The 27,266-nt window shown below is 35.6% G+C and overlaps 1 protein-coding gene across 1 annotated transcript in view; it reads left to right on the top strand.

Annotated features, from left to right (window-relative positions):
- GRIN3A (glutamate ionotropic receptor NMDA type subunit 3A) overlaps positions 1-27,266 on the top strand; it is a 169,220-nt gene that overhangs the window by 64,102 nt on the left and 77,852 nt on the right. Inside the window, exon 3 of the mRNA XM_003820663.5 lies at positions 1,818-2,865. Coding sequence (XP_003820711.3) covers positions 1,818-2,865 — 1,048 coding nt within the window. The remainder of the gene's footprint in view (positions 1-1,817; positions 2,866-27,266) is intronic.

The raw sequence follows: 27,266 nt of genomic DNA on the forward strand, positions 1-27,266 counted from the left end.
CTAGGTAATTATCAATTGATTAATCTGTATATTTTAATGATTTGGCTCCTTCTCTAAAGAAGCAGAAAACTACTTCAAAATCTAAGATAGCTGAGACTTCATTACTTGTTGCAAAATAGAATTTAAGTGGTAGAATCCCACTGGGGAGTACCAACATGAATAATTACCATTACACACAATCTTCCAAAATGAACAGTTTCACTGCATTGATTGATAGTAGCATCTTCAAATGTGATTTACATTTATATCTCTAATGAAAATTAATACGTACTTCACACTTTCTGATTTTTCTATGTCCCTTCTGTGGCAACATAATGTCTTATTACTTCTATTTGCATTTGTAAATTATAGAGTAATATTTGTGACAGGCAATGGGTGAATATGTTTTGCTAAGAGCCTACACTTACATCATCTGATTTTTCAAAATACCTACTGCTTTCCAGTCTACATTTCAATTTAATTTCTTTTAATTTGAAATGTATCTTGAGTAACTGCCATGGATTTATCATAATGCAATACTTTGTGTTTCCAACTTTTAAAATTGTATTAAAATTATTGGAAAAAGTAACCTGGAGACAGCCTTGACTGAAAAAAACTTGAATGACATTAAGTCAGAGTTACCATATCTGGAATATTTGTTCCATGTTAGATGTAGCATGTGCTTTACATAAATTATTTCCAACTCTTGTAATGAAGGAAGTATTTTCTCTATTTTGCTGGTGACAAAACTAAAGCATAGAGTTAAGTAAATTGTTCAAGGGCCATGTTAGCAGGTGGCTAGACCAATATTCAAATGGGGGTGGATCTGATGCCAAAGCCTGGGCTTTTATTCTAACACAAGGCCACAAGCCACATTAATCTTTATTATTGCCATTAATATGCCACAAGCTTATATGTTACCTCTTACTGTCTAATCTTCCCAGACTCAAAAAAGACATAGGCTAAGACCAAGCCATATTAGTCTAGTTTTTCTGTCTAGTCCATATCAGAACATATACTGTAAGTGCCCTAGTTCACAGGGTTAGGAATCACTATATTATTTAGTTGGTAATTTTCCTTTCTGTGGCTTCTGGCATAAGCTCTCTCTAGAACCAGGGCCAGTTGTTTCTCTCTAATGACTTGGAGGGAGGCTAGCCTGAGGCTATCCTTAAAAGTGCAAGTTGATTTATCATCTTTTCCTTTGTTCCATGGATGAGATCCAACATGCAGCTTCAACTAGCCTCACGGGGACAGATATGTTAACTGATTTCATTCCACAAGAAGAAACATTGGTAACAAGATTTGGCTATTTTCTAATGTTATGAATGCAGTGTTTAAGCAATTATTAAAGTATATGCATACTTTTTAATCTCATTCCCTGTGCCAAATATCTAGATAGATCGATAGATACATAGATAAATAGAAGGTGTAGTTACAATTGAACATAGTCAACAATAGAAATAGGATATGTTAACGATGCTGAAAACCTCCATAGCTTGAAAAGTTGTGAGAATATGCAATTAACAGTTTACAACAGAAAATGGTTAACACATCTCTTAACTAGGAATTAAAACATTTGGAGTAAGACTAAGAGTCAAGCACCTGGCTAGAATATTAGAACCTGAGAGTGAAATCTCATTTGCTTAGTGCAATAGGACTTTACTCCTATAATAGAGAATGAGTCCAGCTTATTAACATCTGAAGAAATTATAGGCACTGTCTTTTTAAATAAAAATTCGAATTTATTTTTATTAGGACAAGGAAGCAAAGCTGAACACTGCTTCCTATCTTTGGCCTCACTTCTTTTCTTACTTTTTGCCTTTGCTCCTCTTTCCCAGGTTTCTAGCCAATACCACTTTCAGAGGCCTCAGTGGTTCCATCAGAGTAAAAGGTTCCACCATTGTCAGCTCAGAAAACAACTTTTTCATCTGGAATCTTCAACATGACCCCATGGGAAAGCCAATGTGGACCCGCTTGGGCAGCTGGCAGGGGGGAAAGATTGTCATGGACTATGGAATAGGGCCAGAGCAGGCCCAGAGACACAAAACCCACTTCCAACATCCAAGTAAGCTACACTTGAGAGTGGTTACCCTGATTGAGCATCCTTTTGTCTTCACAAGGGAGGTAGATGATGAAGGCTTGTGCCCTGCTGGCCAACTCTGTCTAGACCCCATGACTAATGACTCTTCCACATTGGACAGCCTTTTTAGCAGCCTCCATAGCAGTAATGATACAGTGCCCATTAAATTCAAGAAGTGCTGCTATGGATATTGCATTGATCTGCTGGAAAAGATAGCAGAAGACATGAACTTTGACTTCGACCTCTATATTGTAGGGGATGGAAAGTATGGAGCCTGGAAAAATGGGCACTGGACTGGGCTAGTGGGTGATCTCCTGAGAGGGACTGCCCACATGGCAGTCACTTCCTTTAGCATCAATACTGCACGGAGCCAGGTGATAGATTTCACCAGCCCTTTCTTCTCCACCAGCTTGGGCATCTTAGTGAGGACCCGAGATACAGCAGCTCCCATTGGAGCCTTCATGTGGCCACTCCACTGGACAATGTGGCTGGGGATTTTTGTGGCTCTGCACATAACTGCCGTCTTCCTCACTCTGTATGAATGGAAGAGTCCATTTGGTTTGACTCCCAAGGGGCGAAATAGAAGTAAAGTCTTCTCCTTTTCTTCAGCCTTGAACATCTGTTATGCCCTCTTGTTTGGCAGAACAGTGGCCATCAAACCTCCAAAATGTTGGACTGGAAGGTTTCTAATGAACCTTTGGGCCATTTTCTGTATGTTTTGCCTTTCCACATACACGGCAAACTTGGCTGCTGTCATGGTAGGTGAGAAGATCTATGAAGAGCTTTCTGGAATACATGACCCCAAGGTAATACTTCATTTTACTTTAGCTTTCTTGATTGTCCATTATAATTCCATATGTTGTATCTTCTGCTGTAGTATGCTCATGTTCTTCCATCTAGCATGGGAATATTCTCTCAGCCAAGTATAGAGACTAGTCCAAAAGTCTGTTGCCTGGTTTAACTAAATATTTCATTGTTTGTTTCATAAACGAAACAAAAAGACAGAGAAGTTTTGGGGAGTGTCTTTTCTAGAGTAGGTCTTTCTGATAGAAATATCTATTAATGCATCTTTTCCTTGTATTATTTGACCATCTGATAGCACACCTATCAGGGAATGGTCTTATAAGGTATTTTCACCCAAAGCACACCTTAAAAACTGATGAATTACTTATCTTGGGAATTAATAAAAATAAATTGGAAGATCCATATTTTAAATAGCAAAGAATCTTTTTCATCACTAAAAAGTGATACAATGGAAAGAATTAAATTTTATTATAAGCACCAAAGTCAACTGCTAGGGAACTCACTGAGTGTAGAACAAGGAGTATCAGACTAACTGAGATGGCAGAATTAGCTAAGGCCTATAGAGTAAGGGGAGCTGCTCAGCTGACTACCTTGCATAGAAGGGAGAGTGCCAGCAGTCCAAGGACATTCAAGAAGATTTTGTCTATCCAGGGTACCCTTGATATCCTAGACATCTGACCCTAAGGGAAGAAGGAAGAGGAAGTGTAGAGTGCGGGTAAACAGCCAAAGCAGGTAATACTTTGGTAAGGACAGCCATTCCATGTTCTCTCTGGATTGAACCAGGGCCCCTCTAAGTGAGCTGGGGTACAGAAAATTAGTCCCGCCCAATAGGACTAGAGAGAGGGGACTGTCAAGGACCAAGGCAATTAGAACAGAGCTCAGGGGAGTACTGCAGTCCTGATGGGAAAGAGAGTGCAGATCTGAAGCTGCAGTGCATTCCAACATGTAGGATACATTAAGTAGAGATTGGAGAAAGGTTCAATTCAGCAGGCACACTCAAGACATACCATGTCTAAAGCAACTTAAGCTAAGCTGAGCCTTTCAAATTATAAAACATTCACAGGCTTTTCCAAATGCCCCTTGCCACACCAAGTCTCAATGTATTGAACTATTTACTATAAGTTACTATTAAACATTTAAAATTAATTTCATAGACCATCAATAAGTAGGACATTTGTAGCTATCTTTACTAAATGATAGAATGCCCCAGAGGGCTGGTGGCAGCTTTAAAGATTTTTCATAGATGGTTTCAATTGGATGTAAGTTCTGTTTTGCAACCAAAAGAATGTAAGAAATTTGACCCATACATTGCAAACCTTCTGATAAGTGACATGAACCTCATGAGAGGATTCAGCCAACAATGCCTCATTGACTAGGCAAGAAATTTTGTAACTTCTCAATGAATACTCAGGGCTTTATGTTAGGAGCTGGAATTCAGTGAACACAAATAAAATCATTAGCATAAATAAACGCATCACCCTAAAGGGAGATGTTGGTGATGCTTCTGCATTCACATTCTGCACTGGCATCAGCAGCCTTTGTTTATTCTTTGCCCCAGGAGTCCTGTAAATCTTCTGAAGGTTTTCAGCCTCACTAGAAACTTAGATTATTTGTGAGAATCTCAACAAAGTGACTCCTAAATTATTAGCTCAAAATTAAAAGTATTTAGTCTGATCTAGTAAAAAAAAAAATCTAATATATGCCTGTTGTGGAGATTTCAGGCCATTATCTTATGTAAAAAGATGAACACAATACTAACTAGAGCTTTATTTATCAGAACGAGTGATTGCCAAAATTAAGCCAGGGATGCTATGCATGAAAAAGCTGTAAGAGTGATTATGCTAAAGTATTAAAAATAAAATTATAAAGACAAGCTATACGCAGCAGTGAAATTATTTTTAAGCAAAAAGAAATAATCATTTCATCTCTGACTCTACCAGAATAAAGAGTGAAATTTTTTAATAAGTCTAACCCAGTCCACAAGACAAAGCCAGGAGAACTGGACAAAGTCAACTTTGCATTACAACTAGTGAGTTCTTAATGAAATGGGACAAACCTAAATCTAAACTATTTTCAATTTGAGATAATAAATGAATTTCCACTAAGTTTCCTAAAAATGTGCATGTGTGTACTAGCGTTGTTTCTACGGTAAAATATCTCTTTTGTAGGTTCACTTCTTTCCATAAAAAGACACCCAGATTACTTAGCTAAGCAATGCTTGACCCCGGGATTTAGGAGGAATAATTGTTGTGATAGAATTTTTTAGTTTTCATCCAAATATGTCATATTATGTGGACTACATAATGTCCTCACTCTCAAACAGAGATACAAGATAAAAATTATTTCCACATCCCTCAGTCACTCAGAATGTACTCTTATTATACCGTAGTTACTCACATGAGTGCTTTTCTCTCCTATTAATGCTAAATTCCTTGAGGAGGGCCTATACCATTTCTTATACTAAATAAGGTAGAGCAATTCAGAGGTAAATGAGTCAAATTGTTTGACTTCAATCAATTAGGGAAGAAAAGACATAAACAAAAGGAGAAGCAACTTAGAAGGTTACAAATACGCCAAAGTTTAGCAACAGATGAAGTACTGTCCAAGTTCAAGGGAAGAATGATCATCTTCAACTCATTACAATGGAAGAAAGTTTAATTAATAAGGTAATATTTGTGCCTATTCTTAAAGAATAGTAAGAATTCAGAATGTGTGTCCAGGGAGGAGAAATGGATATCCTAAGTGAAGGAGCAGAATGAATTGCTTGGAGGTAATACTTTATATTACCTATAAAGTATACCTATTTTGTAATATAATGTATTACCTCCAAGTAATTCATTCTGCTCCTTATAATATAAAGTATATAGGTATATAGTATAAAGTATATAGGTAATACGAAGTATAAAGCACAGGCAAGATATGAGGAATCTAATTTAGCTACAGCATAGGTTACAGGAGTGGAAGGAGATAAGATCCAAGTCTGGAAAAAGTAAGCTTAATTGAGATAACAGAGGATCTTTGATGTCAGGCTAAGAAGAGTGAACTTCAATATAGATCCATGGCCATTTTTGAACAATAGAATAGCACAGTATAGTGGTATCCATTTAGGATGGCTGCTTCAGCAGCAGGCAAACAAGATTACAAGAGAAAGAAAATGAATAGAGCTGAAATTATAGCTTTGGTCACTGATATAGATTTGGTCACTGAAGAAAGGATGTGAGAAATATTGCATTCCAATCAGCAGGACTTGGCAATTAATTGGCTGGGAGAGGCAACAAAGAGTCACACCTTCAGAGCTGCAGGCCTGAGTGTCTGAGAAGATGCTGGTACATTCAAGGAAGCACAGAAACAGCAGTTCACGGGCTAGAAAATATGGTAGTCCGTTCAGTTTCATGCATGGCATATTTTAAACTTTTAATTTAAGTTTAGGGGTACATGTGCAGGTTTGTTACATAGGTAAACTTCTGTCGTGGGGGTTTGTTGTATAGATTATTTCCTTGCCCAGGTATTAAGACTAGTACCCATCAGTTGTTTTTCCTGATCCTCTCCCTCCTCCCACCCTCTACCCTCCTATAGGCCCCCGTGTGTATTCCCCTCTATGTGTCCATGAGTTCTCATCACTTAGCTCCAACTTGTAAGAAAGAACATGCGGTATTTGGTTTTCCCTTCCTGTGTTAGTTTGCTAAGAGTAATGGCCTCCAGCTCTATAGCATATGTGGCATTTTTAAATCTGTTTTGAACATTTAGGTTAAATCCAACAGATATTTGGAAACATGGAGCCAGAGTTCAAGAGAGAGATTGAAGCTAGTAAGAATCCTGGCAGAGGGAGGCCATACTGTTTATTAAAGCCCTAGGGGAGTATGCGATCCCCAGGGGAGAAGGTGATAGGGACAAAAATTTCTGTTTGAAGGAATGCACCATGAATAAGGAGTCCCAGGATGTTGGTGTATAGGATTTGTGGAGAGACGAGGTGAAAGATGAAGAGGAAAGGTGACTCATAAATTCATGCAGCTCCACAAATGCCACTCTATACTTTGAATTCTAATTTTCTGAGGTGACTATGGGAATCATCCTACCTGTTATGCCTACCTTCTTGTCAGTGGTTATCAGAAAAAAATAGAGGCAGATTCATGCCCCGAACAAACCATGAGAATTAGCATGCATGCACACATGCATGTGTCTTAATGTCTGATGAAACTATTAAGTTGGTGCAAAAGTAATTGCAGTTTTTGCCTTTGAAAGTAATAGCTTTATGTGATTTAATTTTTTGAGTATTTTTCAAAATTCCCTTTTCACTTTTCAAATTCACTTTGATAGCATTTTAGTTTTAATCAGGGAGAATTTAGTGCCTATGGAGAAGTCATAGATCTCTGTGGTTCTTTTGGGACATTTGTTTTTCTGCTGTAAGCCGAAAATTCCCCCAATCTCAATGGGAGGTGACATTTTATATGGAGTAATGGCCACACTCTAAAGATTCTTCCACCACTGACTTACTATCTGCTTTATTTCTCTTCATATCCTTTTATCTACTGGATATTAGGATGGTTCCCCTTACACCATGTTGCCATTTTCATCCCGTTTTCACTACATAAAACTCACCTCAGTTAATTCATCTCAAGAAAGTTTTGCTGTGCTTCCCCATTAATGCTCTTGAACACCTGCCTCCTTTCTCCTTTAACTCTTCTTTGGTTATCTTGAGATAATCTCTCCAAGTCTTTCTATTATAATTGTGTGCCCTAAAACTTGGAAAATAATAGAAGAATTTTACTAAGAAATGTGCTCCAAGGAATTGATGTTTTTACCTCTTAGAGGCGATCTAGACACCCCAAATCTAAAAATGAAACTCCCCAAAGTTCTATCTACTATTTTCTTAAAACTACATTTCTGTTCCATGTAATACTTTAAATTATAATAACAGTGTTTTCTTACTTTTGTGTAAATAGTTTATATTTCTAGCTCAAAATTTAAGCTGGTTTTTTTTGGTATTAGTCTTGGAATCTAAACACCACTTAGAAAATATTTATATGGGAAAATATGTTCGGATGAAAAACTTATTGACTTACAAGGTAAGATTTGTGATCCTCTGTATTTATACACCATCTGTCTGCAAATTGAGTCCTGGCTACGTATCTGTAACCCTGATAGCAGATAACTTACAATGAATGTAATAGCTCCATTTTTCTTCTTGATCCTAATTGTTTAGAATGCTGGCTATATATTTAACACAATTAATAAAACTGTTAAGAATTAAGAGGGTGAATATTTTATCACCATTTTAGGGCTGAAATTCATTGGCTTTAACCAACTACTTTGAATCAGAAATAAAATTAAAAGCAAGAGCCTGCACAAGAAAGATAAACTTATGATTCACTGCATGTTGCAGCAGCCACAGGAGGTTGAAATTTTTTTTTTCCTGATAGGGAGTCAGAAGAAAAAAATAATCTTGTTCCTGGCTGCTCTTGCAGATAACCCCAAGAGAGAGGAACTGGCCTGCTGTGCAAATAAGGTTCAAGAGGATGATTCTATCCTCACTTAACTCTTTTTGCTAGAATAATTTATTTTACACTAAAAGTAATATATGTTGCTTCTCACGGCCTCCTACCAACTCATCTGGGAAGCAAGCTCCACGCTTCAGAGTGGGTGGGCTCTTGAAGCATGAGACCATGAAAGCAGGAATTTATGAGTGATATATTTAATAGAACTTATTTGGATATTTCCTCAATGTAAAATAGCACTATTCATTATAGGCAATGCAGAAAATAAAGTAGAGAGATGGAAGCAAGCATCTACTACCTCATCATCCAAATCATGTTATTTTAGCATTTGGGGATGATTGACAAGTGGATAGAAACTGCAGCCGTGTTTTTATCCAGTGAGGTTTCTCTTTGGGTCTGCAGTCTAAGGAGTGGATCTGGGCACTCATAGGACATTTCAGCCATTGGCATATGTTCTGCTGGTATCTAAGATGGGATGAGAAAATAACTTCACAGAACATAAATTTCACTGGAAAATAAAGCTCCACTTCCCCTTATGGAGTTGAACTGGCTCAGCTGAAAGGATACATGAACACTCAAAATTAGCTATTTGCTGATTTTAGTGGACTTTCTAGTACTTCTTTTCCAGCTTCTCCCCTTTTAGCCCTGAGAAGTATCTAATAAAAAAAAAAAAGAAAAAGAAAAATTCAGCTCTGTAGAGGGAATAGGAAGCTAGTATCATTGTTGTACAGGCAAATGACAGTACTGTTTTAGAAACACAGTCCTGGCGAACATTCAAGTAAATATTAAAAATTAAATAGACATGCTGTGAGGGCAAGGGCAAACTTTAACCAAAAATATTTTTAAAAAGGACATTGGCAGAGCCTTAGTAGGAAATGAGAAGCATTTCCCAAAATAAGAAAAAACACCTTTATTGATTGTCATATAACAGCTTGTGGCTGCCCAATAAAACATATGAATTCATATAATGAAAGCTGCCACAAAGAAGGGAAGGATGCCATAACTCTAAGGCAAACAAGACACTGAAAATGGAATTTGAGGTGAGGGGAAAGAAACTGAGTTACACCAATCCACTCATTCATTCTTTCTTAATTCATTCAATAACAGCAACTTCTAGCCCAAGCACCATGCGAGGTGCCTGGGAATTTAAGAGTAAGCAAAATAGACACTGTCCTTGCAACATGGAATTTAGTAGGAAAGAAAAACATTAATCAAGGGAGCACATAAATTAGTCAATGATTGATTTAAGCCATGCTAAATTACTGAGAAGTAAAATATAGCATAATCTAGGAGCCTGGCAGGAGACCTGATCTGAATGGGGAAAGAAGGTCTGTCTAAGATCTGAATGAGATAAATGAGTTAAAGGGAAGTTGATGAGGATGTTAGAGAAGAGCATTTTAGGGGTATGGGGCTGCAGGTGCAGAATCCCCGAGGCTAGACAGAGGGGAGTGCAACTGTCTCATCAACTATGACATTGGAAAGCCAGGAAAATGGGAATGAGAGTCACACAAGTAACAAGATAGAGGGTTTTGATCACTAGACATTCTAGATAAACCATTTCTCAGAAGAAGAAAAATCCAAAGAATGTCATACTGTAGGGAGAGCTGTACTTCCTACAGGCTCCATGTACTTCCAAATAGAAAACATAATAGGAGAAATATCCTATTCAGTGTAGCAACAAAAGTTCATGATAGATCATGGAAATGTCCTCTATAAAAATTGGGTTAAAAGAAAAAATTTGTTAATGTACCAACACATAAAAGATAGTTGGGATAAAATAACTACCATATTACCAAGTTGGGAGACTGAATACTTAAAGATGTCAAAATTCCTTGATTAGTTTATAGGTTTGAGGCAACTTCAATCAAAATCCCAAAGGACTTTTTTGTTTCTTTGATTAATATTTTAAAAACATATATTAGTATATTTACATATAATATATTAATGTTAATCTTTTCAAAAAGGCTCAAGGTATTTACTTCTCTAGATATTGAAATGCTTAATATTGGTAATAATAAAAGAAAAGCTAATATTCATTGACCATTTCCCACATGCCGAGCACTATTTTAAATGAAGTTAAATAGCACTCCCACCTCCATTAACTAGTTACAGAGATTACATTAAATAATTCAAGTAAAGCACCTTGCATAGTGTCTGACACCTAAGGGGCACAAAATAATAGTAACAATAGTTAAAATCTCTTCATATTTTAATACCAATAATTATATTTATCTTGAACAATCATTCCCCCCACCCATTGTCAAGGTGAACACGGTGACAAGATTCCCTTACTGAGCTAACTTATAGAGAGGAGTTTGGAGACAAATTTCTTGCCTACTAAAAACAGATTAATTGTCATTGTGGTATGCATTTTAAGCATCATTCCTGACTTTATATTTTCTTTCTTAGTTCACTCTGTTTTAATTTTTGCTACCTTGTATGTTATGCGACCTTTAAGCTGCCTTAAATCTTTTCGGGAAGATAGCAAGGTATATATAAGTAATCTTAAAATCAAATAAATAAAGAATAGTAACAGTAATTCAGGAAATAAATAAATGTGACAATTAATAAAGAAATTTAAATCATACCTGTAATTAAAGAAATGCTAAATTAAAACAGAAATGAGACATTTTTGCCCATCACATTAGATTTCTTTTAGTGATATTTCTCAACCTTAGTGGAAGCACATTAAGATGAGCACCAGCAAACACTATTACTGGGAAGCTGGGTTTATGCAATGCTCATAAATCATTTTGGCCATTTGGATCAAGAGCCTTAACAGAGTTTATGCCCTTTCGCCCTTGACTTTCACTTCTAGGAATCTGTCCACATAATATAGTATGTGGACAACAACTTATTGCAAAGACTCACTGCAGCCTTACTTAAAATAGCAAAAACTTGGAAACCATGTAAGTGTCCAATATGTAGCACAATTACTAACTTATAATATTCCATATGCTATAAAATGCAGCCTGAAGAAATGATATTGAAGAGCCTTTTAAGGTGTCAAAAAATCAAAATATAATGTTAAGTGAAAAGTCAGGATACAAAACCACATACTACATTTTCAATTTTGTAATATGCATATGTACATGCTATAAAGGGACATGACTGGAAGGAAATATCATGCAATGCATATAATGCAATGTATATAAAATATCACAGCACTGTTACCTGGGCAGTATAATTAAGGAAATATTTATTGTATTATTTCTACCTCATAGTTTTACAACATTCATGTATTATTTATGTAATGGGAAAATACTTAATAACCCAAGTAAGAATGAGAATATTTCAGACATAAGACAATAGTGGTGACAATATCACAATAGCAATATTTGCTCCACATGTGCTGCTGCTGTCTGCGGCCTCAAGTGAGATGAGTACCTCAATGAGTACCACTCCCACACAAAAATTTTTACATTTTAAAGACACTTATACTGTCCACAGAGGCTTTCAGGAGCACATTTTCATTTCCACCCAGTTTATTCCCCTCCTAGGACTTAACACAATCTGTAATTGTCATGCAATCTGTTTGTTAACTGTCCCACTTTATCTTGCTTAACACTGTATCCTCAGAACCTAGCAGAGTGCTGGGTGAACAGTAAATATTCAGTAAATGTTGTTTGACTAATGAATGAAAAATGGCAGCATCATTGGAATAAGAGTATAGTGCTCTGACGTGATTACTTTGAAATCAACGTTTTTGATATGACCTTTCAAAATCATTCTTATACTAGATGCTGTGGAACAAATAGGAGAAAAACCCCTGTTGGGGGCAATGTGGTATGCTATAAAGGACAATCTGGCATTGGACAGCTCTGTTTGGTGTCTGATTCCATTACATATTAGTTTTGTGAAGCTCTGCAAGTTACTTAGCCTCTCATGGCTTCTGTCTTCTCATGTGAGAAGATTAAAGAGGATAATAGATGTGAAATATCCAGCTGAAGTTCTGATTCTATCTACCACTGGACTATAAACTCCATGAGAGTAGAGACTAAATCTTTCTTATGCACCCTGTTCCTAAGGCCTAAGCAAATGGCAACTCCCCATTTGGATAATTATTGAGTAAGTAAATGGACTTGATTGTGACACCTATTGAAGCAGAGGTGGCCAACATGAGACCAGTAGGATTGAGGTAGAGGGTGGGAGCACCTCTCATTTGCAGTTGAAATTATATCCAAAGGTGACCCAGAGTGTTTGAGCCAGGACATTGTATATAATTATTGTATGTATTTTGCATAGATCATTGTATATAACTTGCTTTCATTAAAGCAAATAACACCTAAGACCATGATGCCCATAGTGGAACCGAGTCTCAGAGATGTAGGATCCTTGAGTAGGAAGACACTGTGAGGGAATACAAGACAGATGATGCTGCCCCAGCCTAGGTGGTTTTGGATCCCTGGTGGTATATTACGGAGTTGGATTAGAATCATTCAGTGGGTCTTATATGGATCAGACACACAGTACACGACAATTAGTGGAAATTGGCAGGGTGGGGGGAATGGTATATTCTTTCCCTTCCTGAATGTTCTCCAATTCAAGAAACCATAGGAAAATCATCAAGGCTTTGCTAATTCAGATTGATAAGTCAAAAACTGAACAAATATACATGTAACTTATTTATTTATTTTCTCACCTACTTCTAAAATAATTTTGAGGTGGCATCTTTACAGAACTTTTAAAATAACTGCAGTTGTATTACTTTCAAATAGATACAGTAATTCATATTAAATACAGCAAAGTGTTTTCAATTAGATACCGTGCTGAGTTTGCCTTAATGAAAGTCTAAGATCATTTCCTTTATTTTAATACAAACAGAGAATATATCAAATTTTTGCCAACCTTTCTCTTAAATTAAGGGAAAATTGGCTTATACCTTTGTTTACGTTATTAACCTTCTTAGCAAGTATTAAGATATTTGCTATACCAATACATAGATACTTTCTATGTATAAATAAATACATAGATACTGTCTATGTATAAATAAATACATAGATACTGTCTATGTATAAATAAATACATAGATACTGTCTATGTATAAATAAATACATAGATACTGTCTATGTATAAATAAATACATAGATACTGTCTATGTATAAATAAATACATAGATACTTTCTATATATAAATAAATACATAGATACTTTCTATGTATAAATAAATACATAGATACTTTCTATGTATAAATAAATACATAGATATTTTCTATGTATAAATAAATACATAGATACATACTTTCTATGTCAATAAATGTGTCATAGGATATCTATAAATATTTATGTGTGTATTTATATACATATATCTTGGGTAATTATAAACAATTATCAGCATACATGTCTATTAACTCTGTGTTCACATAGACACATTAATATTATTTTAAAAGTTCATGTAGGTTAAATGGACTCACATTTGGAATACAGAGAACTAAGTTAATGATGGTTTGCTCTGTGAAGAATCTTATTTTCATGCTCAATAAATATTTATCTGTGTATGAAGTTGCAGGTAGTCCCCCAAGAGGGCTCCTTTTGTGTCTAAAATATACGTATTTTAGCTCCACAGGCACAGTGTAAATAAATTAAGTTGAAAGTTGGATTTTTATGATTTAGCCTCAACTTGATATTTTGATCCCTAATCAGATCAGAAGCTAGTGTGATTCAACCACTGGTGTATCCAGTGGCAAGCCAAGAATCTTAACAGAGTTCAGGTCTGTTGTGAACTCAGTATGGGAAATTTGGCCAGCTAGGACTCAATTTTCTCAATCACAACTGAATACAAGCCTACTCCAGCCAATTGCATGGATAGATACATAGATAGATAGATAGACAGATAGACAGATAGATAGACAAATAACATGTATATAAAATATATGATGTTATTCATAGCTTACTTTCAGAATATTTTGTCAGAATCTATTAATATTTTTCAAACTCAAGAAGTGAGTTTACCATGATATTCTATCAAAAAACTGCTGCCTAAAAAATGCCAAAAAAACAGAAAATTTTAACAATGCCAACCAAACAAAACCTATCAATGTTTCCTTAAATTATATTTCAACTAGGTTTTTTTCTGTGCATGACCTGAAGGCATATAATTAATGGAGGTAAATCAATTGGCAAATAAGAATGTAAATGAATATGGGTATATATTTATCTCCTATGGTTTGTGTTTTAAATGATGATTAACCATCAGCCTAAAGGTGATAAAAGACTTATTTCACTTCATGGTAAGACCATAGATATAATTTCGGGAACAGAAAATAAAAATGTCAATGTCAACAAATAATAATATTAACATGTATTACATACCTGCTATAGTCTAGGGACTATGCTATCTGCTTTAAATTGAATTTTCCTCACTTAAACTTTACTGCATCCATACAGATGAGGAAATTGGGCTAAAAGAAGGTAGATGACTTGTCCAAAGCCATATAGCTAATAAAAGGTAAAGGCAGGATTCATACCCAACAATATCTGATGATAAATTATTCCTACTCACTATTTCATTAACACATGCAGTAACAATGTTCTCCCCTACCTGATTTATTCCAACAAGTCCTTTCCTCACCTCTGGACTTAGGCTGCAAAAGCTGCTCATATCACAAAGATGATTGAAGAGCAGAGACTGCTGCTAAGGCTGTGATATTTGAATCTTTGCACAAATGGTACAGGATTCAGTCTGGGATGAAGAAGCGAAAGAGACACAGATGCAGGCAGGAATAACTCCCACACCTCCACCACCATTACCATCACTACTCCCTTTCCCAAGGAAGTACTGTGGCAAGAATATATCCTCTGGATACTTAATAAACTAAAAAGAAGGAGTTGCTTATCTGCATAGTGTCTTCCATCCACCACCACTGTGGCATGCTGTCAGTCTCAGATGCTGCCCCACTCTCCTGCCACCACCTCCTGTGAAATGGCAGCTTCCCTTTCCTTCTCTTTCTCCCCTGCAGTTAGACATCTCCAAATGAAGCTGTAGTGTCTCAGTATGAACTATGGTGACAATTAATATTCCCACTGTTAAATATCTTCATCATTACTCCACTCTACCTTCAGCACTGCTAATGCTTAACTCACATAAATTTTGCTCAAAGCATTAAGTCCTTCCCTGTTCATTGAAATACTGTTTACACTATTGAAAGGCTAGAAATAATCCATAGTCACCAAGAGTAGCTGGGTTAAATAAAGCAAAGTACATTTCTTCATCGGAATATGGTATTAGTGTTAAGGAAAGAAATTGAGCAGGTTGTGAATTATCAAATTAAAAAGTAGATTGTACAAAATATGAATCTATAATAAAATTCCACATAAAACCATTGTGCTAACATTTTTTGTTTTACTGAATTGGCACTCATGAAACAGGGTTGCTCACCACTAGAATATAAAGATATCAGAGGCACCTCAAATCTTCTTCCTGCCACATATTCTGGAAGTACCCCCAACAGTAATTTCTTGGAATTAAGAAATTTTTTCTCCAGAAGGCCCCTACATATACTGCTTACATTTCAACATAAGACAAACGTTATCTGAAAGAGATGATACTCCTGTTTTCTATATGGGTTACTAATTTAGACGAGATGATTTTGCTTACATAGAGAACAAGGGGAATATATATCACTGGGCGGTTTGATGAATTTCAGGGAGAAGACACAAATTATCAGATCTATAGAAGAACAAACCAGAAAAAAAGGCAACTGGCACAGCTTCCTGCCAAGATTCAAATCCCTGTCGCTCTCTACTCCTCATAGGTGAAGCTGCTTCTCCCTCATTTTCAAGCACTGACTTTTTCCTTGTCTTTCCCCAACAAGGCTCAGGAACCAATCCTGTTCTATCTTAGGGAGAATTTAAGATGCTATATCTGGATCCTTTCTCTTCAGAAGTTTGGTTCAAGGACAAGCAGTTCTGGCAACTCCAGGAGCTTGTCAGAAATGTAGAATCTCAGACCCAATCTCAGGCTCTGCCCTAGACCTACTAAACCAGAATCTACATTTTAACAAGATCCCTAGGTGTATTCTGCACAATACAATCAGAGAAGCAAAGCTATAGGTCAGTTTCCATATGATCCAACATCAGATCACTACTGCTACTGGCCCCACTCTTATCTTTCACTCTGGAATCTGTGACATTCTAGGACTACACCTAATAATTGGTTCTATTCCCTCTTAACAAGCTTAATGTTCCATTGACTTCCATACTGTCATCCTGCTTAGCTCTGGCCTTCTCCCAGCAGCTGGGAGATGCTTTGACTCAGAGTCCTAGCTTGCCAGCTACAATTTTAGCCCAGCTGGTTGACATCTTGGATAATGGACCTACACAATTATCTTTTTCATTGTTCACCCAGAATTCTCCCACCCCCTGCTAAACTGATCTATGCTACCTTTGTGCCAAACCAGCACAAATCAGTCTATCCTCTAAAGAATTTCAGAAAAAAATCCTTTTGCAAGCCTTTTACCCTTGTTCTTTCCCCTGTGGAGATAGTAAGCAGCTTTATCAGCTTCTTTGTTGAACCATTATTAACCCATTTCTCACTCTGCTCTTCACATTTTGTAAATCAGTTCACAAATCACTCTTCCCAGCTTCTCTGAAGAAATGAAAGGTGCTGCCCCTGTATTCACATAATTTTATCATCTGCACACTTTTACACAGGACTCTTATCTGCAATTAAATGCTGTTAAGTGGAAAAAGTGTTACATACTGAAAATACAAGTCTTTTATCCTAATCCCATTATTTTCTTTTCATTTTTACAACCTTTTAGAAAATGACTATTTTGCCTCACTAATATGACAAATAATTATGACACACATCATTTGTAAAGTCCTTCATTGCCTCCCAAACACTTTCACTTCATCACCTCAATTGATTCCCTACATCTTTGTGAAGCAGAAAATGCATCTGCTGTTGGAGGAGACTGAGGCTCAGAGGAGTTAAGTGATTTTTCCAAGGATCAAGCTGCTACTTAAACCCAAGTTTTAATTTCAGATCCATCATAATTTTTGGGACAATGTGCTGCCTCATATTAAACTATATTCAAAAACATATTAAGCATACAATGATAGGAATGCTTACAGCTCTCAAAGCTTTGCTCAGCATTTTGAGAGTGTAGTTTGAGAAGAACAATTATCAGAAAAAGAAATTCATAATATGCTCACTTAATTACTGTTCAATGCACATCTAGTACTTGTGAATTACCATAAGTTTTTAGATGGTTTAACTTTCAAGGAGCTGAATATCTTGCAGGTCAAATATGAAATCAAGTAGTCAGTCTACCGAGAGCCAAAGTGAAGTCCAAAATTGCAGAATATATTTTGCTTTATGTCATGTACCAAATGACTAATAGGCAGCGAAGGTTTTCAGGATTATAATTTTAGCCCAAGGCTCTGGTAACTACATGAAATCTTTGAGTGGTTTATGATATCTTAAGCTGAAATTATAGCTCCCCATGGGCAAAAGTTGTTGAAATGCTTTCAGCCATTGAGTACTGTAATTAACCTGTCCTCTATAGCAATTATAGGAAAAACTATATTGAATGCCTAGTCATATTGACTAATGACTTTAAGTATACAAATTACTTTTTAAATGAGAATGGCAGGAAGGAAATTCATTCACCCATCAATTCCATAAATATATATGTCACCATATATATTTTGTCTGTTTGCCATTAAGATAAAGGCTAGGAATACAATAGCAGACAAGTCAGATCCCTACCCGCCATTTCCAAAATCTTACACTTTAGCAAGATAACCTTAAATGACCATACCCATGAGATGAGTGTTACGATGAAGAATGGAATATTATCCCAAATATATTAACAGGAACCTGGCAAATTGGGCTGGATGTGAGGAACACAGTCAGAGAAAGCCTCCTTGAGGAAGAAAACATGAATTCTGAATGATGAATTAAAATTATGAAGGAAAAGAGGAGAGGAAATCTCTCTTAATAGGCAGATAAAGTAAATGAGGAAAAAAAAAAGAGACCTTGAAGGGAGTACACAGGGAATCAGTCTCCCTCTGAATGATAGGAAGAGCTGTGTGGCTATATGAGAGGAAAAAGTGGGAAACGATCAGAAAATAATTTGTATAAAATAACATAGACTAGACATCAACAAGAAATACGTATGTAAATTTCACATTATGTTACACATATATATGATATGCATATGTTATATACAGTATATAACATAGAGTATTTGTATATCATACATGTATATATTCTGTATAATATATAATGGAAAATATAAAGCATGTATAATATAGTACATATGTATATTTGATATGTGTGTGCATAGGTATATATATATGTGCATGTGTATGTACCAGAGCAGAATTTGTAATGATAAAACATAAAGCCATTTTCTATAAAATGCCTCCTGTTCAGTCACAAGAAAAAAAAACTTAAGATTCAAAGACTGTAAGATAATATTCAAAAGGTAACTAATTAAGGTGACAAAATCAGATAAGATAATAAAACACTGTATTGAATGAAAAAATAGGTACGCAATTTTAAAAGAGACCAAGAGGATTCAATGTGAAATATTTACCTGCTAAAGATGTAATTCATTTTGGAGAATGCAAAGATTGCCACCAAATGGAAAAGCCCAGAAAGAGCTCCTAACCACACAAGTCAGCTCTAAATATTTCAATATTACTTCAAACAATTAAATTATATTATTATTTTCAGCGATAATACAATTTTCATTTGTATTACACTTGACAATATTTTTTCAGCTTAGTGATGAGGTACACATACAATAGAGTTTTAGCATAGTTAAATATAAATTATCAATCATACATATAAAATGGAAAATAGATACAAGAAAGATTATGTTTCAGAATATCAAATTGTATCAATAATAAGTGGAAGGTGAAAACAAAGTAGAGACACAAACCAAGAGAACAAAATACTTAAATATGTGCCTAAAGTTCTAAATAGCAGTTCTTACATACAGGAAAAAAATGGTTTTTGGTTTTAGGGTGAGTATTAATCATTCCACTCCCTAAAAGTTGGTTTTACTAGGAAAGCAACATTATTTTAAAAAGTATTTTATCTGTCACAGGACAGAGAAAATAAAAAATGATAGGATTTTTGAAGTTTCATCAATGTGCAATTTACAATGGACACACTTAAAACAGACGTAAGCTAAAAAATTTAAAGCTTAATTAACATAGTTCAATAAGTATAGAAATCATTTTGAAATGTATTTTGTCACTTTAGAGTTCATCATAAATTCAAAAATAGTAAAAGTAATCTTAATATTTATTTTCTCTCTGAAAAGCTCTGTGCTAAGTAAGCATTACAATGATATTATGAAAATAATGAAAAATTCTAGGCATTTTTGCACTAAATGCTTCAATATAGTTATAAAAACAAGGAAGCTAGTCCTTGGCAATTATAATTCTTTTAAATCTTGCTCAGATGAAATTCCTGACACAAGTGGCATGTGATGACTGAAGTTTTAATAACCATTCATACTTGGAACATTTTATGCATTAATAATACTTGGAGTAAAAATGAACAGCATTTTCCAAATACAATAACTCAAAAATAAACGGAAACGTTTGTGAAAATGTTTCATTTTTGAAAATCTCCTTGGGCTGAGTCAAACCATGGAAAATTTTAGCTCAAACGAAAATTCTTCCTCTTTCCCAGCCCCCCTAAAAAAAATCACAAGGATGTGAAAACAGGATTATAATGGAAGCTGTCTTGCAACATTAACTGCAATGTTCATTCTCATAAAAGCCATAATTCATGGCTGCTCCACAGCCCTTTTCTTTCAGCAATTATGCATATTAGAGGAAAGTTTGAATACATAAAAACCAAATGCTGATAGAAAAGCAAGCCTCATGAAAGACGCATTTACTCAACTAGTTTTCCTCAAAGGAAAATGTGAAAGCTAACTAGGCTGCACCAGTCCAAGGTGTCCCGTTCAAGGGAGTTGGAGAAAGCATGACAACTACAGCTGCAGGGCATTATACAGGGCTTACTGCCTGGGATTTTTTGTCAACCCGTTGGCAGTCAACTCCATCACCAGAGGACAGCACCTTTGGTGGAGGGAGGATGTTGGGACCTACTACTGGCTCTCCCGGGAATTTAATGCAAAGTTGCTCTTTTGAAAGGAGAGTGCCAGGAGAGTACCTCAAACACACTCTTTTTTCTTCATTCCTTTTTTTCTTAATCCCTGTTTCTTCTAACTTTCACGGGGTGTCATGGAAACCACCACATGAGAACTGCCCATGCCATTTTGATGACCTTCCTATTTCCAGAATCTAGTACAGAGACTGGCACTTGATAAACATTTGCTGGAAAAAAAGAATCAAAGATTTCTAAATCCTGTTTCAAGTCAGAAATCTTGGGTTTGAATTTTGTCTCTGTTCCATAACTGGGTTTTGTGACCCTGGGAAAGTTACTTATACTCTGAACCTCAGTCTCCTCACCTAAAAAATAGAAATGAAAATAATGACTCCTCATGGCACCGTCCCCAGACAGTTATGAAATAATGTATGTAAAACCTTTTAGCACAGTAGCTGACCTGTTTAAATGTTCTGTAGTTATGTGTTAAATCCAAATTCTTCATTTTGCCTATAATTCCAGAGTTGTAGGAGACTAAATGAATGAAAAAGACAGATTTTATCAAATTTAAGGGCTCAGAATCCACTCTAGTGATTTTTTCTGATACTTCTAATAATAGGCCAAAACTAAATGCATCCTTGACTTCTCTAGGAAGAATTACAGCCAACATTTATAGCATTCAGGATTTATGCTTTGATATATATCTTTAAAATAAAGCCTATTGCCATTTTTAAATGGGAAATCTCAGAAGAAGCTCAGAAATATTAGCAAGAATTACAAAATTTATTTATAAAATTTACGGACTTATAATAACCCTCCAAGCAAGTAGCATAAATTTTAAAATCTGAAAGAATAACCACACACACACACACACACACACACACACACACACACACAACGGACTTATTGCATACATCTTCAGATTAACAAATCAACCAGCAAGCTACTCTTTGTGCATAGGGTCTGTGGAGGATACAAAGAATAATGCACACAATCCTCATCCTCAGAAAATATGTAATCAAATTAACATTAAAATGCTGCAATAAAATTAGGAAAAGCAATGTGTTCACCAGAGTATCAAATAAGTATGTTAGTATCTCTGACGACTCTTTAACAAAAGTAGCCTTCCCACCTGACTTTCTATCACATCATATCATTTTTCCATTCCTTTCTTTAATTTTGTATTATCTGTAATTATCTGGTTTGCTTGGTGTTGTTTTTCTCCACAGGAGTAGAGACATTTTCTGTATTATTCATAGGGATTATCAACTGATACAGATTATATATTAATGGAGTCTTTGTTCTTGAAACTATCACTGACCCAAGGACCCTAACTAAGGTGGCAGTTAAGACCAAATCAGAAATATGCCTGAAACATTTCATTAAAAAATCATTCATTTATTCTTCCATGTTATTTTTATATCAATTAATATAATTCCAAATATATTAATAAGGCACTATGACAGATTCTAAAAGACTTAAGAGAAACATATTTCCTTGAGAAATACACACAAATAAACAAATATTTATACTACATCGTGACTCATGAAATAAAAAATAGATAAAAGGGAAACATAGTACCCACAAGGATGGCTAACTCTTTCTTGGGAAGATCAGAGAAGGTCTGAGAAAAAAGGTGATACTTACTGAGTTTTAAAGAAATAATAGCAGTTTACCCAGGAGCCAAACTTTGAGAAAAAAAAAAGTGTGTGGGGGGGTGGAATTCCAGGCAGAGGTAACAGCATGTGCAAATGCCAAGAGGTAAGACTGGACCAAATGACATGAGTGCTGAGATTAGCAACAGAAGATCTTGGTTTAGTTTCTGGATCCTCACGTATAGTTGTTACCACTGTATCAGTCACCTATTTCTATAATAATATTGCAAAACAAACAACCATAAAATATCGGCATACAACAAAAAGCATATAAATAGCTCACAAGTTTTGCCAGGTTTGGTTGACCTGGTCCAAACTTACTTACCTATTTTGGGATCAGCTGGCTGTTGGATGATACACAGTGGCTTCAATAATTTGCTGCGGTGATGTGGCTCTGTTCCACATGTCTTATCCTCCAACACACTCATTCGGGCATGTCCTTCTCATGGTGATAACACAGTGCTATGGCACAAGCAAAGATGCAAGCACTTTGCTAAGACTGTGCTTAGAACATGTTTGCTAACACTCCAGTGACTACTGGCAAGGCACATGGCTAGGACCAGAGTTAGAGGGGAGGAGCCTAATAGTGACATGACAAAGGGTGTGAAACAGAAAGGAGAAAAGAGTTGGAGCCACTAACATAGTCAGTCCACTGCACCTACTTAATCTCTAGAGTTTGGGTTCCTTTTCTACAGATGAAGAACAAAACAATTCTTTCCTCCTGATATGCTATGGTTGTTGGGAGGAAATGTATAGGTGTTTTAGAAGTACTTTAGCTGAAAATAAACAGGTAAGTAGCCAAAAAGTTGTCATGGAAATCTGAAAGATTGGTGTTACTCTGTTCATGGTTTGCACATCAGCTAGCCACATATTTAAGTTTCAACTCCTATTCCATTGCTGCAAACAGTGCTCCACTCTTTGAATCCAACTCACTCCAGGTGGTTCAGCCATATTAGCACTCTCAGAGACAAAACAGACAAAATGCACTACACTTGTTTGAGACTATGTTTTGTTCCAGAGACAAGGGTCGTACATTTTCTAGACTGCAGTCAATAAAAGACATCTAGGTTAAGCCCTGGTGTGCATCAGTGACATCAGCAAAATGGCAGAACAGAAAGTTTCCCAGCAAAACTCTCCCAACAAAAATACAGCTAGAAACTATTCAAAAACAAGAATACTTCCCTGAATACACCAGAACTCATAGGAGAAGCACAAAAATCCCCTGGGCCCACAGAATTGAGACAGGCTGCAACCAATAAGAGAAATAGTTATTTCAGACTACACCACTCTTCCCTCGAGCCAGCATAACACCATTCAGAGAATTTCCCTAGATCCATGGTTGCTGATGTGAGAGGAGAGAATTGGAGGTGTAGATTCATTCTCCCCACCAGTCTGGAATCTTCATGAAAAGCCCACTCTTGCCCTATCCCATGGGAACCATTGGGGGTGCTAATATGGCTGAACCACCTGGAGTGAGTTGGATTCAAAAAGCAGGGCACTGTTTGCAGCAACTGGTGCACAGATCTTGGAGGCTACTTGGCACTCTAATCAGCAAAGACACCACGTGGCTGATGCTACCGTGCTGCAGGGGAAACAACAGGCAGGGAGGCCCAAACCCTAGCCAGATTTTCCACAAATTCCATGTGCTCACATGGAGAACTCTCCTGGCCCGGAAACAATTATAAGGCAAGGATTAAGTTCCAGTGCTCATTTTAGTCTTTACCGGACTGTGAAACAATGGCAGGACAGTAATATAGTTTTATGGCAGCTTTTGAGCTCTGGTGCTTTTGATAAGTCTTCCTCAGAATTAAGAACAATGGAAAGGCATCAATTTAGTTCAAGAGTAGTATTTAAGTTCTGGTTTCCATTGTGTCTTCCTCTGATGGGGAAACAATGACAGGGCAGTGAGTTAAGTTCAATGCAATGTTTTAGTTCCAGTGCTCACTATAAGTTCTTCCCATAATGGGAAAAAACAACAGTCCAGTGTTTAAGTCTGACATTAGAAGTAAAGTTCTAACACCACCAAACAACACCCACAAAAACTGGAAGAGATGGCTGTCTCCTCAAATGTACAGGCATCGAAGTAAAGATTCAAGGATTGTGAAACTTGGGGAAATACTACATCACTAAAAGAAACTAACAAAGCTCCAGCAGTGACAAAAAAGGTCATTACATAATGATAAATGTGTCAATTCAGCAAAAGGATATAACAATTGTAAATATAAATGTATTCAACACTGGAGTACCTAAATACATAAAAAAAATCAATAGAACTAAAGGGAGAGATTAATGGTAATACTTTAATAGTAGAGACTTCAGGATCCCACTTTCACCAATGAACAGATCATACAACAGAATATCAACAAGGAAAAATTGGAGTTAAATTACACTCTAGACCAAATGAACCTGATAAATATTTACAGAACATTCCATCCAGCAGCTGAAGAATACACATTTTCCTAATAGCACATGGAACATTTTCCAATATAGACCACATGTAAGGTCACAAAACAAGTCAACAAAATTTTAGAAATCAAAATCATATTGAGTATCTTTTCTCACCATGATGAAATAAAACTAGAAATCAATAGCAGAAGGAATGTTGGAAACTGTACAGATTATGGAAATTAAACAACATGCTCCTGAACTATGAATGAGTCGATAAAGAAATTAAAAAGGAAATTTAAGAATTCCTTGAGACTAACAAAAATGGAGACACAACACATCAAAACCTATGGGATACAGCAGAAGCAGTTCTGAGAGGAAAGTTTACAGCAATAAACACACCAAAAAAGCAAGACTTCCAAATAATGCACCTCAACGAACTAGAAAAGCAAGAATAATCCAAACCCAAAATTAATAGAAGAAAAAATGATAAATATCAGAGCAGAAATAAATAAAATTGAGACTAAAATAAAATACAAAAGATCAACAAAATGAGTAGTTGGATTTTTGAAAAGGTAAACAAAATTGACAAATCTTTAGCTAAACTAAGAAAAAAGAAAGAAGATGCAAACAAATAAAACCAAAAACAAAAAAGGAGACATTATAACTGATACCACAGAACTACAAAGGATCAACAGAGACCGTTATTAACAACTATACTCCGGCAAATTGGAAAACCTAGAAGAAATTCTTGGAGGTATGCAACCTACCAAGATCAAATGATGAAGAAATAGAAAACCTGAACAGACTAATAATAAGTAACAAGACTGAAGCAGTAACAAAAAGTCTCCCATCAAAGAAAAGCCCAGGAGCTGACAATTTCACTGCGGAATTCAACCAAACTTTAAAAGAACTAATACCAATTCTACTCAAACTATTTTGAAAAAATTGAAGAGAAGGAAATAATTCCAAACTCATTCTACAAGATCAGCAGCATCCTAGTACCAAAACCAGACAAAGACACAAAAAAAAGGCGAAAATTACAGGCCAATATTTCACTGATGAATCTAGTTGCAAAAATCCTCAACAAAGTGCTAGCAAACCAAATTCAACAGCCCCTGAAAAAGATCATTCACCACTACCAAGCAGGATTAATCTCAAGGACAGAAGGATGGTTCCACACACACAACTCAGTAAATATGATACATCACATTGACAGAATCAAGAACAAAAAACATATGATCATTTCAAGAGATACTGAAAAAGCATTCATAAAATTCAGCAGCCCTTTATGATAAAACTCTCAACAAACTGGGTATAGCATGAACATGCCTTAAAACAACAAAAGCCGTATATGACAGACTCGCAGCTAGTATCATACTGAATGGGGAAAAACTGAAACCCCTTACTGTAAGATCTGGAACAAGATAGGGATGCACACTTTTACCACTTTTATTCAACATAGTACTGGAAGTCCTAGTAAGAGCAATTAGGCAAGAGAAAGAAATAAAAAGCATCCAAATTGGAAAGGAAAAAGTCAAATTATCCTTTTTCACAGATTTTTTTTTTATATTTAGAAAGCCCTAAAGACTCTACAAAAAAAACTGTTAGAGCTAATAAATTAATTTGGTAAAGTTGCAGGATACAAAAATTAGTAGCATTTATATGTACCAACAGTAAACAATCTAAAAAGGAAATTGAGAAAGCAATCCCATGCGCAGTAGCTACCAAAAGAATAAAATAGGAATAAATTTAACCAAAGAAAGATCTCTAGAATGAAAACTATAAAACACTGATTAAAGAAATTGAAGAGGACAGAAAAAAATGGAAAGATATCCTATGCTCATGGATTGGAATAATTAATATTGTTAAAATGTTCGCACTACCCAAAGTGATCTACAAATTCAATACAATCCCTATGAAAATACAAATGATATTCTTCAAAGAAATAGAGAAAACAATTCTAAAATTGTAATGTAACCCCAAAAGACTCCAAATAGCTAAAGCAATCCTAAGCAAAAAGAATAATACTGGCATCAGCACACTACCTGATTTCAAAATATACTACAAAGCTATAGTAAGTGGAAGCACAATACTGACATAAAAATGGACACATAAACCTTGGGTAAACAGTGTATATTGTTTCAATGCATATTGAAGAGACAGTCTCTTCAATAATTGGTACTAGGAAAACTGGATCTCCATATGGAGAAGAATAAAACTAGACCCCCATCTCTCATGTTATACAAAAGTCAAATCAAAATGGTTTAAAGACTTACATATAAGACCTGAAACTATGAAACTACTAGAAAAAAACATTGGGAAATGCTTCAGGACATTGGTCTTGGCAGATTTTTTGGGTAAGATCTCAAAAGCACAAGCAACGTGAGGAAAAATAAACAAACAGGACTACATTGAGCTAAAAGGTTTCTGTACCACAAAAAAAAAAATAAATCAATATAGCAAAGAGTCAAAATAAGAGAAAATATTTGCAAACTATTCATTCAACAGGGGATTAATAACCAGGTTATAAAAGGATCTCAAACAATTCTGTAACCAAAACAAAAGCAAACAATCTAATTTTAAAATGGGCAAATGATCTGAATATATATTTTTCAAAAGAAGACATAGAAATGGCCAACAGGTATATGAAAAAATGCTCAACATCACTAATCATAAGGGAAATGCAAATTGAAACCACAATGAGGTATCGTTTCACCCAGTTAAATGGCTTTTATAAAATATATATAATATATAACATATAATATATAATATTTAATATATGTTTTTTATATA

Source organism: Pan paniscus, chromosome 11 (genome assembly GCF_029289425.2).
Source record: "Pan paniscus chromosome 11, NHGRI_mPanPan1-v2.0_pri, whole genome shotgun sequence".
Classification (NCBI taxonomy): domain Eukaryota; kingdom Metazoa; phylum Chordata; class Mammalia; order Primates; family Hominidae; genus Pan; species Pan paniscus.